Source organism: Ranitomeya imitator, chromosome 2 (assembly GCF_032444005.1).
Source record: "Ranitomeya imitator isolate aRanImi1 chromosome 2, aRanImi1.pri, whole genome shotgun sequence".
NCBI classification, from domain to species: domain Eukaryota; kingdom Metazoa; phylum Chordata; class Amphibia; order Anura; family Dendrobatidae; genus Ranitomeya; species Ranitomeya imitator.
The window spans coordinates 822,865,860-822,886,272 of NC_091283.1; the positions used below are offsets into that span (position 1 = coordinate 822,865,860).

At 41.5% G+C, this 20,413-nt stretch overlaps 1 protein-coding gene across 1 annotated transcript in view; it reads left to right on the forward strand.

The window, feature by feature from the left end:
- Window positions 1-1,254: 1,254 nt before the first annotated feature.
- Window positions 1,255-20,413, forward strand: part of CPN1 (carboxypeptidase N subunit 1) — a 47,683-nt gene continuing 28,524 nt past the window's right edge. The window contains exons 1-2 of the mRNA XM_069753971.1: window positions 1,255-1,626; window positions 11,937-12,133. Of these exons, the coding sequence (XP_069610072.1) occupies window positions 1,404-1,626; window positions 11,937-12,133 (420 nt within the window). The 5' untranslated portion in view covers window positions 1,255-1,403. The remainder of the gene's footprint in view (window positions 1,627-11,936; window positions 12,134-20,413) is intronic.

Consider the following 20,413-nt stretch of genomic DNA (forward strand, 5'->3'; position numbering starts at 1 on the left):
CTCCCCTTGATAAGCTCTTCTAGGGGGCTGGTTGTAGGATGTGTTAGGTCTTTTAGAAGTGTATGAGATCCTTAACTTTCAGGATATCTTTGCCTCTGGAGGTCCCAGACAGGAGATATTGTTGTCAGGATTCCTATCACGATTGTACCTTTCTATAGAGATGAAACATGGCATGGATAGCATCATCCATCTGCCTGATATTAAGTTGGACGTGTTCGGCTGGCTTTATGGTGATGTGAGTGAATGCCTTATGTTCATACCTCAGCTACAATGCTGAAAATATACCTCCCGTAAATATCGTATTGAGACAAACCCCAATATTCATCACTGACCACTGGCTCTAGAGTGTCTGAGATAATTCCTTTGCACAGAGGAAGCAGCTGTAAATCTCAACATATGAGTAAATGAATCCTAGACTTGTTGGCTGGTTCTCAGCAGATTCCTTGTTGTAAAAACTCGTTCATGGCAGAAGGTCCTACATCAATGGAGGTTGAATTGTCAGCTCTTACTTCCCCAGTAATAATTAATCCCATGTTCGATGTGAGTGTGACATATCAATATTCCAGAGATGTCTTTATGGTTTTACAATTTTTCTCTAAAACATTTTGTATACTTTTTTTGTGTGCTGTCTTTTTAGCTGTATTTTTGTAATGTTGCTGAAATACAGATGGTAAAAAAAATGATAATGCGTCCATGTGAACATTTGGTTCGAGCAATCCAATAAAAAGCTGGGTATCAAGAAAAAAGGAATAGGTATGAAAAAGCTGTAAATATGAACAAAACTGCTGAAATTGATATATAGGAAATAAAACATCTCCATGATACAGTAATATGAATGAGCCCTTATGCTACTTTTTTATCCTATAACAGTCAATGGGAGAAAAAGAGGCGCTGAAAAATATCCGTCGCTGTTTATTGCTCCTAAAATCTGAAGACGTGGATGTAAAACATGTGTTAAACAGGATTACATAGTAGCAAACAGTCAGATACAGTGTGGTAAACCATACCAACAGTGAAAACGTGACGTTTAATCATTGAGCCTTGCTAGTTAATTAACTGTTTGCACACTGGTTAATAAATGAGCAGAGGTCAGTGGGGCTTGGTCTACCTGGTGGGGGCCACAGAGAGGAGGAGGAAGAGCGCAGAGGGGAAGGAGGGGGTCTCCACAATCTACTGCTGTAAGTCACTCTGTAGGATGCTGTCTAGGGAGGAGTTCTGCAAAAGTCACTTTTTCCCCCCTTAGTCCACCTCACATACTTCCATCCACTGGGCTGCAGGCTGCAGTGGGCTGGCACTAGTCTATGAAATAGGAGCAGGCTGGGTGCAGTTCACACTGGCAGAGGGGCAGGACAGGAGCTCTCTGTTCCCCATCCTATGGAAACTTCAGGGAGAAAGCTGGAAGAATGAGTGTGAAGTTGTGCGCTGTCCTTCTCCTTGTCCTCCTGTGTAAGGTGGCAGTGCCAGTCAACTTCCATTACCACCGCTACCAGGAGCTGATCCAGGCTCTGTATGACGTCCACCATGCCTGCCCTTATATCACCAAGATCTACAGTATTGGCAGAAGCCACCAAGGGAGGCACCTATATGTCATCGAGTTCAGCGACAACCCGGGCACCCACGAACTGCGTGAGTATCGGGGCATGGGGACGTCTCGTCGCGACTTATATTGTAAGATATAACTTTTATTTTTTAGATCGGATTCAAGAAAATGTAAGTAAATATATGTCATCGTAATATACTATTTTAGAACGATGATGATGATAGTAATAGTAATTAATAAGAATATACTATGTAATACATAATGAAAATATACCATATATTCTATTGTTATTACTCACGTGTGCTACAACTAATCATATAATTGTCAGGAGCAGAAATCAATTTTTAAGGAAGCTTATAAAATATCTATCTATCTATCAATTTAGATTGTGAGCCCCATTGGGGACAGTGATGATAATGTGTGTAAGGCGCTGCGGAATATGTTAGCGCTATATAAAAATAAAGATTATTATTATCTATCTATCATCTCACATGTATAGCACCATGGACTAAATGGCGCTATAATAAATAATAATAATAATTATCTATCTATTTATCCACTGGCGGATACAGACAGAAAAGGGCCCCTGTGCAAGAACAATATATGCAAAATTACACTTGCTTTGGAGGTATAAATGGGCCCCCTTACCTGTTGGTCCCCCGTGCGGCTGCACAGATTGCACCAACAATATGTCCATCTATCTACCTATCATCTCTGTATCATCTATCAATCAATCTATATATTATCTATATATTATTTATCTTTCATCTATTTATCTATCTATCTACTATCTGTATATCTATTATCTGTATATCTATCATCTTTATCTATCTATCAATCTATCTATCTATCTATCTATCTATTATCTATCTTTCATCTATTTATCTATATATTATCTATCTTTCATCTATCTATTATCTACCTATCTATCTATCTATTTTATCTATTATCTATCTTTCATCTATTTATCTAGCTATTATCTATCTATCTCTATCTATCTATCTATTATCTATCGTCTATTATCTATTATCTATCTTTCTATTATCTACTATCTATCTATTATCTACTATCTATCTGTCTATCTATCTGTTATCTATCTTTCATCTATCTATCTCTGCCTATAGTATGCCATTATGCCATTCCCATGAGATTACTGTTGACTGAGGATTCTTTGGGCAGACAGCTATCTTTCCCAATCCCACATACGTGAGTGCCCGGGTTAGCTGAGTGTTCATGTGTTCATCAGATAAGGAAGAATTTGGTGGGTTTTGCTGCCTTTCCTCTAATATATGGAGGCTGTTAGTGAATCTGCAGATGTATCTGACCATCTATCTGATGTTTGTTATTTATTGGGGCAGCCTGTGAACCTTTGGCACTTTTTTACCCTCCACCCATCTGCTCATATCTTGAATACATTTTAAGGTATGTGCACACATAGAATGGTCCTCTGCGGATTTTTCCGCAGCAGATTTGATAAATCCGCAGGGCAAAAACACAGCGTTTTTCCTGCGGATTTATAGCGAATTTACCGTGGATTTTGTGCGGATTCCACTGCGGTTTTACACCTGCGGTTTTCTATTATGGAGTAGGTGTAAAACCGCTGCGGATTCCGCACAAAGAATTGGCATGCTGCGGAATGTAAACCGCTGCGTTTCCGCACTGTTTTTTCCGCAGCATGGGCACAGCGTTTTCGGTTTTCCATAGGTTTTCATTGTACTCATGGGATTTTGTACTCAAAATCCGCAGCAAAATCGTGTGCACATAGCCTTACGGTAAAGTTTTACCTTTTGAGACACTTCACAAACTTTTCTTCCTGCAAATCTTTAGGCCTTAAATTCATCAAGACTGGTGATTGGTATGTCGGTCTTGATGAACAGCCCCTGGAATAAGATACACCATATTGATTAACCCATTAAGCCCCAAGGGTGGTTTGCACGTTAAAGGGACTCTGTCACCTGAATTTGGCGGGACTGGTTTTGGGTCATATGGGCGGAGTTTTCAGGTGTTTGACTCCATAGTACACGCCTGCGCTAAGCAATCTTGCCTTGTGCAGGCATGTACGATGGAGGACAGAGAATGAACTTCAATCCAATATTGCAGCCAGCATGCAGCCAGCGGGTAAGGAAAGGGTGAATCAAAAACCTCAAAACCCCGCCTCCATGGCTGAAGATTGTTCCCTCCAAATTCAGGTGACAGTGTCCCTTTAATGACCGGGACAATTTTTACAATTCTGATCACTGTCCTTTTATGAGGTTATAACACTGGAATGCTTCAACGGATCCTGATGATTCTGACACTATTTGCTCATGACATATTGTACTTCATGATAGTGGTAAAATTTCTTTGATATTACCTGCGTTTATTTATGAAAAAAATTGAAATTTGGCAAATATTTTGAAAATTTCGCAATTTTCCAACTTTGAAATTTTATGCCCTTAAATCACAGAGATATGTCACACAAAATACTTAATAAGTAACATTTCCCACATGATAACTTTACATCAGCACAATTTTGGAACCAAATTTTTTTTTTGTTAGGGAGTTATAAGGGTTAAAAGTTGACCAGCAATTTCTCATTTTTACAACACCATTTTTTTTTAGTGACCACATCACATTTGAAGTCATTTTGAGGGGTCTCTATGATAGAAAATAACCAAGTGTGACACCATTCTAATAACTGCACCCCTCAAGGTGCTCAAAACCACATTCAAGAAGTTTATTAACCCTTCAGGTGTTTCACAGGAATTTTTGGAATGTTTAAAAAAAATTTAACATTTAACTTTTTTTCACAACAAATTTACTTCAGCTCCAATTTGTTTTATTTTACCAAGGGTAGAAGGAGAAAATGGACCCCAAAAGTTGTTGCACAATTTGTCCTGAGTACGCTGATACCCCATATGTGGGGTAAACCACTGTTTGGGCGCATGGCAGAGCTCGGAAGGGAAGGAGCGCTGTTTGACTTTTCAATGCAAAATTGACTGGAATTGAGATGGGACGCCATGTTGCGTTTGGACAACCCCTAATGTGCCTAAACATGGAAACCCCCCACACGTGACACCATTTTGGAAAGTAGACCCCCTAAGGAATTTATCTAGATGTGTGGTGAGCACTTTGACCCACCACGTGCTTCACAGAAGTTTATAATGCAGAGCCGTAAAAATAAAAAATCATATTTTTTCACAAAAATAATCTTTTCGCCCCACATTTTTTATTTTCCCAAAAGTAAGAGAAGAAATTGGACCCTAAAAGTTGTTGCACAATTTGTCCTGAGTACGCCGTTACCCCATATGTGGGGGTGAACCACTGTTTGGGCGCATGGCAGAGCTCGGAAGGGAAGGAGCGCCGTTTGACTTTTCAATGCAAAATTGACTGGAATTGAGATGGGACACCATGTTGCGTTTGGAGAGCCACTGATTTGCCTAAACATTGAAACCCCACACACGTGACACCATTTTGGAAAGTAAACCCCCTAAAGAACTTATCTAGATGTGTTGTGAGAGCTTTCAACCCCCAAGTTTTTCACTACAGTTTATAACACAGAGCAGTGAAAATAAAAATTCTTTTTTTTTCCCCAAAAATTATTTTTTAGCCCCCAGTTTTGTATTTTCCCAAGGGTAACAGGAGAAATTGGATGCCAAAAGTTGTTGTCCAATTTGTCCAGAGTATGCTGATACCCCATATGTGGGGGGCAACCACCCTTTGGGTGCATGGCAGAGCTCGGAAGGGATGGAGCGCAGTTTAGAATGCAGACTTAGATGGAATGGTCTGCAGGCGTCACATTGCATCTGCAGAGTCCAAAATGTACCTAAACAGTAGAAACCCCCCACAAGTGACCCCATATTTGAAACTAGACCCCCCAAGGAACTTATCTAGATGTGTGGTGAGAACTTTGAACCCCTAAGTGTTTCACTACAGTTTATAACGCAGAGCTGTGAAAATAAAAAATCATTTTTTTCCACAAAAATTATATTTTAGCCCCCAGTTTTGTATTTTCTCAAGGTAGTTGTAGTTTCTCAATTTGTCCTGAGTACGCCGATGCCCCATATGTGGGGGGGAACCACCGTTTGGGCGCATGGCAGAGTCTCAGGGAAGAACGCAGGGAGCCCCCTCTCTGCGCGATGCTTCCCTGTACCGCCGGAACACTGCGATCATCTTTGATCGCAGTGTGCCGGGGGTTAATGTGCCAGGAGCAGTCCGTGACTGCTCCTGGCACATAGTGCCGGAAGTCAGCTGCGATAGTCAGCTGACACCCGGCAGCAATCGACCGCGCTTTCCCTGTGAGCGCGGCCGATCCACTATGACGTACTATCCCGTCACTGGGAATTAAGTTCCAGGTCACCTCGACAGGATAGTTCGTCATATGGGATTAAGGGGTTATGCATCCTGGACTTGGCACATCTTTCAGCTGCCGTGTGCCACCTAAATAAGGCTTTTGGTGCGGATTCTGCATCTCTTGATAGAAAACGCAGGTGCGGATTTGACTCGTTTTTTGTGTGTATTTGCTGCGGATTTACTGCAGATTTTGTGCGGATTTCTTGTGTTTTTTACCCCTGCGGATTTCTATAATAGAAATGGGTACAAAAATGCTGCAGATCCGCAAAAAAGAAGTGACATGCTACTTCCTTTAATCCGCAGCGTTTCCGCTCGGAATTTTCCACACCATTAGCACAGCGTTTTTTTTTTTCTCATTGATTTACATTGTACTGTAAATCACTTGCGGATCTGCAGCGTTTTAAGCATGTTTACACCAGAAGAGTGGCGTAAACTGCACCTTCTATTCTAACTGAATTATTCCTATATAAGGCTTTGTTCACACATTGCGTTTTTGCAGCAGTTTTTTTAATGCAAATTGTCAGCTGCGTTTCACAATAGCAGCAAAGTTTATGAGATTTCAGAATTCTCATGCACGCACCTTGGTTTTTTTTTCCTGACTGTTTTGTCAAAGAGCTGCGTTTTTGCAAAATGCAGTATGTCACTTCTTTCAGCGTTTTTCACCTATTGAAAGCACTGGGTAGTGCAAAAAATGCTGCAAAAACTCTGGAAAAAATGCAGTATGTCACTTCTTTCTGCGTTTTTCACCTATTGAAAGCACTGGGTAGTGCAAAAAATGCTGCAAAAACTCTGGAAAAAATGCAGGTATCAGGATTTGCTGTTTTTGGTGTCAAAACCTGATGAAGTTGAATCAGATTTTTTTTATGCGCTAAACAAGCACAAGACACAAATGTACCCTGACAAAAAGGCAGTAAAAATGCACCAAAAATGCAGCAAACACTCGGTCATACCTGCTTTTCTGATGTTGCTTCTTTACTGCGAAGAGAGCAGGTTTTGCCTGTCGGAAAAAAATACATCAAAGATGCAATGTGTGAACATAGACTAAGAAGGAGAGAATTATGTCATTGACAAAAAAGAAGCAGAGGGGACAATGAAACCCCTGTGCCTGCCCCATATAGACCCTGGGTGACAGCAGAAGCCTCCAAATGAGATGTCACCTGTTACCTAACATGTAGGCTTTATGTAACGATACTGTATGTTGTCAGGTTGGGGTGCACAGAAGTGCTACATACTGATGATCAATGATCTACATTGATCGCAGTGTGGATTGTTTGCATTCTGACATGGACAATTGTTCCATATAATTACTCGCATTGTCTTCTGGATTGCCCAGAGGCTTATCACTTCAGCTGTTTTATTACCTGTCACATGTATCCGCACGGCCTGCTCAGGTTCCACATTGTGAAACATTTCATAGCAGCAATTAGCAATTGCCGAGAATGCAGAGAATCAGATATTATATGATTATATGATATGATATATATGTATAAGTTCCATTCTATATATACATGTGTGTATACAGTTGTGACCAAATGTTTTGAGTCGGACACAAATCTGAGTTTTCACAAAGTTTGTTGCTTCTGTGTTCTTAGATCTTGTAGTCAGATGTTTTTCTAATTATTGAAGGACAATTATCAGCATTTCTTAAGTTTTTAAACTTTTATTGATCATTTATGCAAAGACTCAATATTGAACGTGTTGACCCTTATTTTCCAGACTTCTGCCTTTCGCTATGGCAGCTGGATATCAAGATCAGGGCCAAATCCTAACTGATGACAACCCATTCTTACCTAATTTTTGTTTTTTTTGATTGTCCACTCAATTGACCATAGGTTGTCAATGGGATTGAGATCTGGAAATTGCAGACATAGACCCCAAATTTTAATGGTTTGTTCACCGAGCCACTTAGTTATCATTTTTGACTTGTAACATGGTCTCACTCATTCCGGAAAAATACACTGTGCATCACCAAGCTGCTCCTGCATGGTTGGGAGAACTTGCTCTTGCATGATGTTTACATTTCATTCTTTTATTCATGGCAGTGTTATTAAATAACACTGTGAGTGAGCCCCCTCAATGGATGAAAAGCCCCCACATATCAATTATCTCAGGATGCTTTATTGTTGGCAGGACACAGGACTCATGGCAGCGCTCACCTTTTCTTCTCCGTACAATCATTTTTTCATATGTTCCAAACAGCTTTGATCAGAGAAAATAGCTTTACCCCAGTCCTCTACAGTCCAACAAAGATATTTTAGGCAGGTGTGGAAGAAATACTGCAAAGTAAGACCAAATCATATCAAATCAAACCGAGCCAAAGCAATATTTGGTGTGAGCAACCTTTGCCTTCAAAACAGCATCAATTCTTCTAGGTTCACTTGCACTAAGATTGGGATTTTGCAGGATTATAGTCAGGTATGAGTAACAATTATATGAAAAATGTGTTAATGATCATGATTTTCATAAGTAGGTTAAAACATCGTCATTAACTAATACAGAAACAGCCGTGTAGGAGGCTTAAAACTGGATAAGAAACAGCCAAACTCTGCTGCAAAGGTCGGGTTGTGTAAAACAATTTCAAGTCACTGGTTACACTAATGCAAAACTGAGTACAGCAACCACACACAACGTGGTTACACAAGGTAGTTATACTGCATCAGCAAGGTCTTCCTCAGGCAGGGATTTCAAAGCAGACTGGGGTGTCAAGATGTGATGTTTAAGTTCTTTTGAAGAAGCACTAAGAAATGGACAATGTTGAGGATTGTAGACACGGTGGTTGGCCAAGGAAAAATAGTGCCGCAAATGAGAAACACATCATTCTTACTTTCCTTTGAAATCGGAAGATGTGCGGCAGTGCTATCAATTCAGTACTGGACAGCAACCATTGGGACCCAGTTACACCCATCTACTGTTCAGAGAAGATGATTTTGGAACAACCTCCTGTTGAGTTCCTTCAAAAACTGTGTGCAAGTGTAACTAGAAGTGATGCTTTCATGCTGTTTTTGAAAGCATTCTTAGTTTGCAGCATTTTTTTCACACCTGCCTAAACATTCTATACAGAAATGTATATACAGGTGCTTCTCACTAAATTAGAATATCATCAAGAAGCTAATTTATTTCAGTTCTTTAATACAAAAAGTGAAACTCATATAGAGTCATTACAAACAGAATGATCTATTTCACTTGTTTATTTCTGTTAATGTTGATGATTATGGCTTACAGCCAATGAAAACCCAAAAGTCATTATCTCAGTAAATTAGAATACTTTATAACACCAGCTTGAAAAATTTAAAATCCGAAATGTTGGCCTCCTGAAATGTATGTTCAGTAAATGCACTCAATACTTGGTCGGGGCTTCTCTTGCATCAATTACTGCATCAATGCGGCATAGCATGGAGGCGATCAGCCTGTGGCACTGCTGAGGGGTTATGGAAGCCCTGGCTGCTTTGATAGCAGCCTTCAGCTCTTCTGCATTGTTGGGTCTGTTGTCTCTCATCTTCCTCTGACAATACCCCATAGACTCTCTATGGGGTTAAGGTCAGGCGAGTTTGCTGGCCAATCAAGCACAGTGATACTATTGTTTTTACACCAGGTATTGGTACTTTTGGCAGTGTGGACAGGTGACAAGTCCTGCTGGAGAATGAAATTTCCATCTCCAAAAAGCTTATCAGCAGAGAGAAGCATGACGTGCTCTAAAATGTCCTGGTAGACGGCTGTGCTGACTTTTCTCTTGATAAAACACAGTGGACCTGCACCAGCAGATGACATGGCTCCCCAAATCATCACTGATTGTGGAAACTTCACACTAGACCTCCAGCAGCTTGGATTGTGGCCTCTCCACTCTTCCTCCAGACTCTGGGACCTTGATTTCCAAATGAAATGCAAAATTTACCTTCATCTGAAAAGAACACCTTGGACGACTGAGCAACAGTCCAGTTCTTTTTCTCCGTGGCCCAGGTAAGACACTTCTGGCATTGGGCAGCACGGTGGCGCAGTGGTTAGCACAGCAGCCTTGCAGCGCTGGCGTCCTGGGTTCTAATCCCACCTTGGACAACATCTGCAAAGAGTTTGTATGTTCTCTCTGTGTTTGCGTGGGTTTCCTCCGGGCACTCCGGTTTCCTCCCACATTCCAAAGACATACTCATAGGGAATTTAGATTGTGAGCCCCATCGTGGACAGCGATGATAATGTGTGCAAACTGTAAAGCGCTGCGTAATATGTTAGCGCTATATAAAAATAAAGATTATTATTATTGTCTATTGGTCATGAGTGGCTGACACAAGGAATGTGACACTTATAGCCCATGTCCTGGATACGTCTGTGTGTGGTGGCTCTTGAAGTAATGACTCCAGCAGCAGTCCACTCCTTGTGAATCTCCCCCAAATTTTTGAATGGCCTTTTCTTAACAATCCTTTCAAGGCTGCGGTTATCCCTGTTGCTTGTGCACCTTTTTCTATCACACTTTTTCCTTCCTCTCAACTTTCCATTAATATGCTTGGATACAGAACTCTGTGAACAGCCGGCTTCTTTAGCAATGACCTGTTGTGGCTTCCCCTCCTTGTGGAGTGTGTCAATGATGCCTTCTGGACATCTGTCAAGTCAGCAATCTTCCCCATGATTGTGGAGCTACAGAAACAGACTAAGGGGCCTTTTTAAACGCTTAGGAAGACTTTGCAGGTGTTTTTTTTTTTATTAATTATTCTAATTTCCTGAGTTAATGACTTTTGGGGTTTCATTGGCTGTAAGCCATAATCATCAACATTAACAGAAATAAACACATGAAATAGATCAAGCTGTTTGTAATGACTCTATGTAATATATGAGTTTCACATTTTTGTATTGAAGAACTGGAAAAAAAATAAATTTTTGATGATATTCCAATTTTGGTGAGAGGCACGTGTACATTCATTTGCTGGCTAGATAAAGAAGATGGTGGCCTCCACATCCTGGGCCACAATGTACAAAGATGTGTCTGCACATTTGTACTTCTTTCTCCATTCACTGGGAGTTACGAGAAAAATGTGGAGAAGTTGACACATTTGCTAACAGTCCAGGCAATCATCTGTAAACTAAACTTTGGATTGAAGACTATTACATTTTATCTTAACTTACGGTATATATTGCAGCAAACTGTCTAGACCGTACAGGGATTTGTGCTGCTGATCTATTTACTTGACTAAAGCCCCACACACACAGATTAGATAGCTGTCCGCCAACAGCTGTCTCCCCCGACTCTCACATACAGAAGAACACTCAGCTTGGTTGGGCGCTCCTATGTTCCTTATGAGAGTGCCACGAATAGATTGCTCTCGCGGAGGTTTATCTCACAAAGAGAACAAATTGTTCGGCCACTCCGTTAACGCTGCTATTAACCTTGGGTGACCAACTTTTTACTATTGATGCTGCCTATGCAGAATCAATAGTAAAAAACATATAATGTTAAAAATAATAAAAAAATAAAAAATCATTCTATTCTCACCTTCCGGCGCCTTTCCCGCTCCTCGCGATGCTCCGGTCCCAAGAATGTATTTCGGCAATGACCGGAGATGACGTAGCGGTCTCGCGAGATGACTTAGCGGTCTCGTGAGACCACTACATCATCACATGTTATTGCCGCAATGCATTCTTGGGACTGGAGCGTCGCTATATACTACGTGGGCTGTGTTATATACTACGTGGGCTGTGCAATATACTGCGTGGCTGGGCAATATACCACGTGGCTGTGCTATATCCTATGTGGCTGTGTTATATACTACGTGGGCTGTGTTATATACTACATGGGCTGTGTTATATACTACGTGGGCTGTCCTATATGCTACATGGTCTGTGCTATATACTACGTGGGCTGTGCTATATACTACTATACATATTCTAGAATACCCGATGCGTTAGAATCGGGCCACCATCTAGTATTTTTATAAAAGCGATTGTGCCAATTACTTTTTCTTTATCCAAGCTAATAGAGCAGCTCCTTCCCCAATGCATTTGTCTAGATATAACCCATTATGTTAGCTCCTCTTATCAGATTCTTAATTATAAAAAAAATCTTCCATTTTCTTTATAGTGGAGCCGGAATTTAAGTATATTGCAAACATGCATGGAAATGAGATCCTGGGAAGGGAGCTGCTCATTCAGCTTTCCGAATTTCTATGTGAGGAATATCGAAATGGCAATCAGAGGATCATCGACCTAATCCAGAGCACAAGGATACATATCATGCCTTCTATGAATCCAGATGGATATGAAGTAGCAGCCAACCAGGTATGGATTACAGATCTCTACCTCTCATCCGTGAAAGAATGTTTCCTTTTGCTTTTATCCTGCTGGGTATTGTGGGAAATGAAAAAATTCTGGTTGCAAAATACTTCAAAGGAGCAGCGGAAGTAATATCTGTCACTTGGTGTCAAATGTGTCAGCACAGGTTGTCATCAATCAAGTCAAAGTGTCCTCCAGGTGTTGAGCAGGCTGTCAAACAATATGTCCTTCTTTGTTCCTATACCGCCAGTGCAAATTAAAAACTGTGCTGCCCCCCAGGACTTTTCTTCTGTTCCGCAGTCCTGTTTCAATATCTAATATCAGGGGGAACACCATAGGGTTGGAAAGAGGGAGGGAGCTAGACAAAGATCGATCGAAGCATTGGAAGGCACGCAAAATCCATGCACATATTGGCTGTAGTGTGCTTTATCCCCCTAGGATACCAGATCATACTAAATCTGGCAAAATCAGCAGAGCACCCTGATGTACATATGCGGAGGTCCGGTTGATAGTGGGTCATTATAGTGGAAGAAAGTATGCAGTATGTCCTCCTCCAGAAGTAAGGAGTGCCAACCGTAGGGCAAGCAAGCAAAATTTGTATTGCAGCTTTAGATGTGAATGGAAAATACTCCAAGATATGACTCAAGATCAAATAAAGTGTAGCCATCCTTAAAAGATAAAGATTTCCCGATGCAGAAGTGTATCTCAATAGCTAATATCTAACTATCTAAATGTAATGGCTTTTGTTGTGTACAGTGTTACAGGTTCAGTAAGCTATTGTCCCCAGGCGCAGTTCAGTATAAAAAGAACAAACCATTTTACTCATCTTCCCTGGGTCCAGCCTCGAGTCTCCAATAATGCCTTAATCAAGCTGTTTGCAGCGCTGGGACAATGTTGACAGCACTATAGTCGATGGCTGAACTCAGTGGCTTTCGTCTACATCTGCAAATGTAGATGAACTGCGCCTGGGGGACAATAGTTTACTGAAAACACAAAATAAACTGTATTAACTTTCACCATCGTCTTACCTTGTGTGTTAGTTCTTTAGTTCTAGGCTATATTAACAGAAGTCTAGATCACATGAAGTAATTATCCCCCTCTACTCCTCCTTGGCCTGATCATCTGGAATACTGAGTCCAGTTCTGGCCACCGCATTTGAAAAAAGACATTAAAAAACTGGAGCAAGTTCAGAGAAGAGCGACCAGGATGGTGAGCGGACTGCAAAGTATGTCCTACGAGGAACAATTAAAGGATCTGGGAATGTTTAGCTTGCAAAAAAGAAGGTTAAGAGGAGACTTAATAGCTGTCTACAAATATCTGAAGGGCTGTCACAGTGTAGAGGAATCATCATTATTCTCATTTGCACATGGAAACAGAAGCAATGGAATGAAACTAAAAGAGAGAAGATACAGATTAGATATTAGAAAAAACTTTTTGACAGTGAGGGTGATCAATGAGTGAAACAGGAGGCACCGAGAGGTGGTGAGTTCTCCTTCAATGGAAGTCTTCAGGCAGAGGCTGGACAGACGTCTGTCAGAGACGGTTTAGTGACTCCTGTATTGAGCAGGGGGTTGGACACGATGACCCTGGAGGTCCCTTCCAACTCTAACATTCTATGATTCTAGTTTAAAGGGGTATTCTCATGTTTGAAAGTTATCTGTTATTCCCTATCCAGTAAATAGGGGCTAATTTCCCAAATTGCTGGGGTCCCACCACTGCAACCACCACAAATCCTGAAAACCGGGGCCGTGAAGACACTTGGCTGAATGGAGCAGTGGTCGAACAAGCACACTGCTGCTCCATTTATTCTTATGGGAGTTCCGAACAGCAGCCGAATGCAGTGTTTGACTATCTCTATCGGACCCCCCCGGCCCTCTGGTTCTCAGGATCGCCATGGATAGGTGATAACTTCCCAACCTGAGACTATCCCTTTAAGCAATGCTACATCTGTATGCATATTTTTTACATCGTATCAATGAATTTGCATAGTGAGTTTAGCATTTAATAATAATTTCAGTAGTCAATGTTTGACTTTCATAGCTGAAATTAAAGGGAAGGTTTAATAATATGTCAAAAGACAGTTCTCTGCCACAGCACTAATCTTATTCCGAGTTTCCCATAGACTACAATTGAATTATAATTTATTGCAATGAATGGTAGATTCTGGTGATTGATGAAGGGGGGTTCTGTTTGGAGGAACGCCTCAGCCTCTTCATTTTAGTTATTGGTAGTGGTCTCAGGGCACATAACCCCACCATTGTCATCTTATAGCAACCCACATGGTGGCATAACATAAAGAAGCCAATGAAAGAATCTATGTGTCATGGACCATCTCCTCAGGCCCTGTTATAGGCCTCATTTATCAAAACAGTAAGAGTCTTTTTTGTTGCCCATAGCAACCAATCAGAGCTCAGGTTTCATTTTCCCAGAGCAGTTTCAGAAATTAAAGCTGAGTTCTGATTGGTTGCTAAGGGAAACAAGGATACATGATAAATTGGGCCTGTCTGTTTTTCCTGAAGTGTTCCTTTAATACTCCTCTGTCTTCACGGCACTTGCCATCTTTTTCCCCCTGGTGCATGCAACAGATACATGTCCTTAACATGTTTCCATAACGAGAATACAAAAAGCAAATCCAGTGTCTTAGCGATGGAATAAATCACTCCATGTTTATGAATAGCAATAAAAAGTCTCAAAATAGAGATGTCTATTCTGCCATACATGGTATAATTGTGTGTTAATACGCACGGCATAGGGAACATATTAGGATTTAATGTGGAAATTCCATTGGCGGAAGACGTACTAATGCATTTCTCTGCTACCAGAATCCTCGCTCCAGCCGTATTGTTTTCCATGGGATGGAATATTTAACTTGCTAGGATTGTGACAAAAATGAGTCCAGCTCAGTATTTTACCATAAAACTAAGTGCAATAACATTCTTTTGGATTATCAAATTCAGCTTTTGATAATCCAGGCAGTATAACCTAACTTTCACAGTAAAATTGTAATTTCGGCATACGCTGAACCTAATGGGTGCAAACTATAAAGCATTCTGGATGATCAGATGGATGTTAACAAACTACTGAAAATATTAGAAAAAAAAGCGAAAATTGCCTGAAAACGTTAACAAAAATGTTTTAGTACAACACTATACCAATTTATATACATCCTTTCATGTTCCATGACATATATATATATATATATATATATATATATATACAGTACAGACTAAAAGTATGGACACACCTTCTCATTTAAAGACTTTTCTGTATTTTCATGACTATGAAAATTGTACATTCACACTGAAGGCATCAAAACTATGAATTAAAGGGACTCTGTCACCTGAATTTGGAGGGAACAATCTTCAGCCATAGGGGCGGGGTTTTCGGGTGTTTGATTCACCCTTTCCTTACCCGCTGGCTGCATGCTGGCTGCAATATTGGATTGAAGTTCATTCTCTGTCCTCCGTAGTACATGCCTGCACAAGGCAATCTTGCCTTGCGCAGGTGTGTACTATGGAGGACAGAGAATGAACTTCAATCCAATATTGCAGCCAGCATGCAGCCAGCGGGTAAGGAAACAGTGAATCAAACACCCGAAAACCCCGCCCCTATGGCTGAAGATTGTTCCCTCCAAATTCAGGTGACAGAGTCCCTTTAACACATGTGGAATTATATACTTAACAAAAAAGTGTGAAACAACTGAAATTATGTCTTATATTCTAGGTTCTTCTAAGTAGCCACCTTTTGCTTTGATGACTGCTTTGCTCACTCTTGGCATTCTCTTGATGAGCTTCAAGAGGTAGTCATCCGGAATGGTTTTCACTTCACAGGTGTACCCTGTCAGGTTTAATAAGTGGGATTTCTTGCCTTATAAATGGGGTTGGAACCGTTAGTTGTGTTGTGCAGAAGTCTGGTAGATACACAGCTGATAGTCCTACTGAATAGCCTGTTAGCATTTGTATTATGGCAAGAAAAAAGCAGCTAAGTAAAGAAAAATGAGTGGCTATGATTACTTTAAGAAATGAAGGTCAGTCAGTCCGAAAAATTGGGTAAACTTTGAAAGTGTCCCCAAGTGCAGTGGCAAAAACCATCAAGCGCTACAAAGAACCTGGCTCACAGGTCCGCCCCAGGAAAGGAAGACCAAGAGTCACCTCTGCTTCTGAGGATAAGTTTTTCCGAGTTACCAGCCTCAGAAATCGCAGGTTAACAGCAGCTCAGATTAGAGACCAGGTCAATGCCACACAAAGTTCTAGCAACATCTCTACAACAACTGTTAAGAGGAGACTTTGTGCAGCAGGCCTTCATGATAAAATAGCTGCTAGGAACCACTTCTAAGGACAGGTAACAAGCAGAAGAGACTTGTTTGGGCTAAATAACACAAGGAATGGACATTAGACCAGTGGAAATCAGTGCTTTGGTCTGATGAGTCCAAATTTGAGATCTTTGGTTCCAACCACCGTGTCTTTGTGTGACACAGAAAAGGTGAACGGATGGACTCTACATGCCTGGTTCCCACCGTGTAGCATGGAGGAGGAGGTGTGATGGTGTGGGGGTGCTTTGCTGGTGACACTGTTGGGGATTTATTCAAAATTGAAGGCATACTGAACCAGCATAGCTACCACAGCATCTTGCAGCGGCATGCTATTCCATCTAGTTTGTGTTTAGTTGGACCATCATTTATTTTTCAACAGGACAATGACCCTAAACACACCTCCAGGCTGTGTAAAGGCTATTTGACAAAGAAGGAGAGTTATGGGGTGCTACGCCAGATGACCTGGCCTCCACAGTCACCAGACCTGAACCCAATCGAGATGGTTTGGGGTGAGCTGGACCGCAGAGTGAAGGCAAAAGGGCCTACAAGTGCTAAGCATCTCTGGGAACTCCTTCAAGATTGTTGGAAGACCATTCCCGGTGACTACCTCTTGAATCTCATCAAGAGAATGCCAAGAGTGTGCAAAGCAGTCATCAAAGCAAAAGGTGGCTACTTTGAAGAACCTAGAATATAAGACATAATTTCAGTTGTTTCACACTTTTTTGTTAAGTATATAATTCCACATGTGTTAAATCATAGTTTTGATGCCTTCAGTGTGAATGTACAATTTTCATAGTCATGAAAATACAGAAAAATTTATAAATGAGAAGGTGTGTCCAAACTTTTGGTCTGTACTGTATATATACTGTATATATATATATATATATATATATATATATATAAATATATATATATATATATATATATATATATAAAATCTGCACTGGTGGACACAGATCAGAAAGGGCCCCTGTACAAGAACAATATATGGGCTGTAGTATAGTGACCTATGTTGTAGGTAGGGGGCGCTGTATGGGCTTCCCAGAGTGCGCATGGAGGCGTATGGAGGCCATAGGAATGCATGGTAATCGAAGATATAGCTGTTGTGGTGAGACAAAGTCCGGCAGAATTGTAGATGACCGGTATGTGTGTCGCAGAGGAGGATAATCTGCGCTGTCAGTCTGAAGTTGTGTTGTGGTCTGGGACCAGTAGTCCCACATGTAAATGTGTAGTTCTAATGGGAGATTGGCAGGGCTAATTATGAGAGATGGGAGGGTCAGACTAGCCACACACACAACTCCCATCTAGGGGAGTGGTTAGTGCCATATAATGTGACTGAGGTCTGGTCACATGGGCTCTGAGTGTGGACCTGAATGGTCTGTGCTGGAAGGTCCTGGAGAGAGCCCCATGTGTTGGGAGTGTCGGCTCCCTGAAGAGCACATGGAGGGGGCTCTGGACCTCGCACTGGCCAGACTGTGGAACGGATGGAGATCCTTGTTATACTGACCGGGGTCAGAGTGAGAATGTCTGAAGGATGCCTCTGAGGAAGAGAGGTATCCGAGAACCTGTGCAGCAATGGCAGGTAACGAATGGAGATTCGTGTTGTACTGACTGGGGTCAGAGAGAAAGTAGGAGAGAGACATTGTGTCTGGGCACCTCCGAGGCCAAGGGGTGTCCAGGAATCCGTGAAGGTTGCCAACGGGTAACGTGTGTTGTGCTGATCGTGATCACTGAGGTACTGTGATAAAGCTGAATACTGTATGTGCAGACGGTGTTCATGCTGTTGTCAAGTTCCTGAAGATGTTGTTCATGTGGATGTGAAATAAAGCTAAGAGACTGTGTTTTGATAGAAAACCGTGCCTGTATGCATTATTTTTGTGCCAAGCGAGTGTCCAGCAAGACCCGAAGTAAGGGAAACGCTACAGGGCCCATTGCAGTCCAATTTCCCATAATAATACACAATCACACCTGCTTTGGAGGTGGAAATGGGCCCTCTTACCCCTTGGGCCATTGTGCGACTGCACAGGTTGCACAAATGATATGTCCGCTCCTTATACCTGTCTTGGAGCAAGTCGGGATGTGTAGAACGGGCCCAGGAGAGGACAGGTGCTGTCTGTAGTATACATCTATTATTTGCCTCTAACAGCAGCAACATGGGTCAGCTTCAATTGCCATTGTTTAATACCTTAAATGCCACTGTTGATCTAAATCGCATCATCCTGGTGGTGCATCAGATTGGTTGCCCACTGGCCCCCATTACTTTACAGGATTGCAATGGTCCCTGGCGCTGCCACCTTGGTGCTCCTGTGAGGCTGAACCACAGGCTGGGCTTCATTGGAGACAGTGATTTGTGCTATTTGCTGAAATACTAAAATATTGTAGTATATATACAGTATATCCAGAAAAAAAGGGGAAGTACAAGACCAAAGGTAAAATTAAGATATTTTATTCAAAATAGGTTAAAATTAAAGATCAACAGTATACATAAGGGAATCAAACAAGGCAGAGTGAGCTCCTAGCAACCCACAAAATAATTAGCAGTAAAAATAACCACATACAAAGTCAAAGAGACAATATACCTCAAGTAGGTCAATATACCTCAAGTAGGACCCCCCAGGAAGAAGTGACAAGTGAAACGCGCATCGGGGTTTTCTCCTCCTAGCAATTCCCACAACGCAGGTAATAGACAGCACGGTGTTACTGACTTTGTATTCTAGACTCTGGTGTTTAATAAGCAGGGCTGCCACTAGAAATTTCGGGGCCCCATACTGGCAACATTTTTGGGGCCCCTTTGAGACTCCGCCCAGGCTCCACCCCAGCCCCGCCTCCACCCCTCGAACTGTCTGCAGTCCCACCTCTCTCTCTTGGAAAAACTCCACTTCTCACCTATCACACATTAACAGTTCGCATCACCAGATCACACATATCGGCAGCTTTTGTTTTGGCCAGAAGATTTTTTAAGCCGCCACCATAACACGGTAGACACTTTTGGCCGGGCCCTACTCTACTGTAACCTATTAAATATTTGTTAAAATATGCAATACAATTTAGGTATATTTTTATTTATTTTTCAATTTTTAAAATGGCCAATATCACATACAAGGAACAAATACCGCTACACCATGACCAGATGACATATTACCACCACATAGTGACTGAATACTACAATTCTGATCAGTAATTTAAAAAAAAGCACCATACTATCACCATAAGTGCCATTATACACAGGAGATCTGTACTTAGTATGCAGTGTCTGTGTACAGATAATACAGTGATCACTAGTGAAATTATTCACAGGACCTCTGTATATAGTATATAGTGTATAGTGTCAGTGTATAGGTAACACACTGACTCACCAGTGATGTCTCTTGGTGAAGTCCTTCATCTTTCATTCAGCACAGACCGCCATCATTTCATCCAGCCAGGACTTGTCTCTGCAGGAAATAACACAGTTATCTCGAGCTCCGCTTGTAGAATACATTACTTAATTTTTCACAACTTCTACATTACACCACATGAAGAAAAAGAGGCAACATAGTATCACTCTATACAGTAACAGGACCGCCCCCTCATTTAAAACAGTATACTCAAAAAATAAAATAAATACATCACTGCAGTAATAATATCCCTAAATTAGCCCCTATGGTAATAATATTCCCCATCCTGGCCACCGTGTGTCTCATTCCTGGCGTCAGCCATATGTTCTCCCATCCTGCCCTCATGAGTATCCATTCTGCCCCATATGATCTCCCCATCCTGCCCCATATGATCTCCCCATGTGATCTCTCCATCCGGCCCCATCTGTCTCCATCATATCCATTCTGCCCCATGATCCTGCACGATCTGTCTCCAATTCTGCCCCCAGTGTCTCCAATCATGCCCCATGTCTCCATTCTGCCCCCTATGTCTCCAACCATGCCCCCGTGTCTGCAATCCTGCCACTTGTCTCTAATTATGCCCCCTGTGTCTCCATT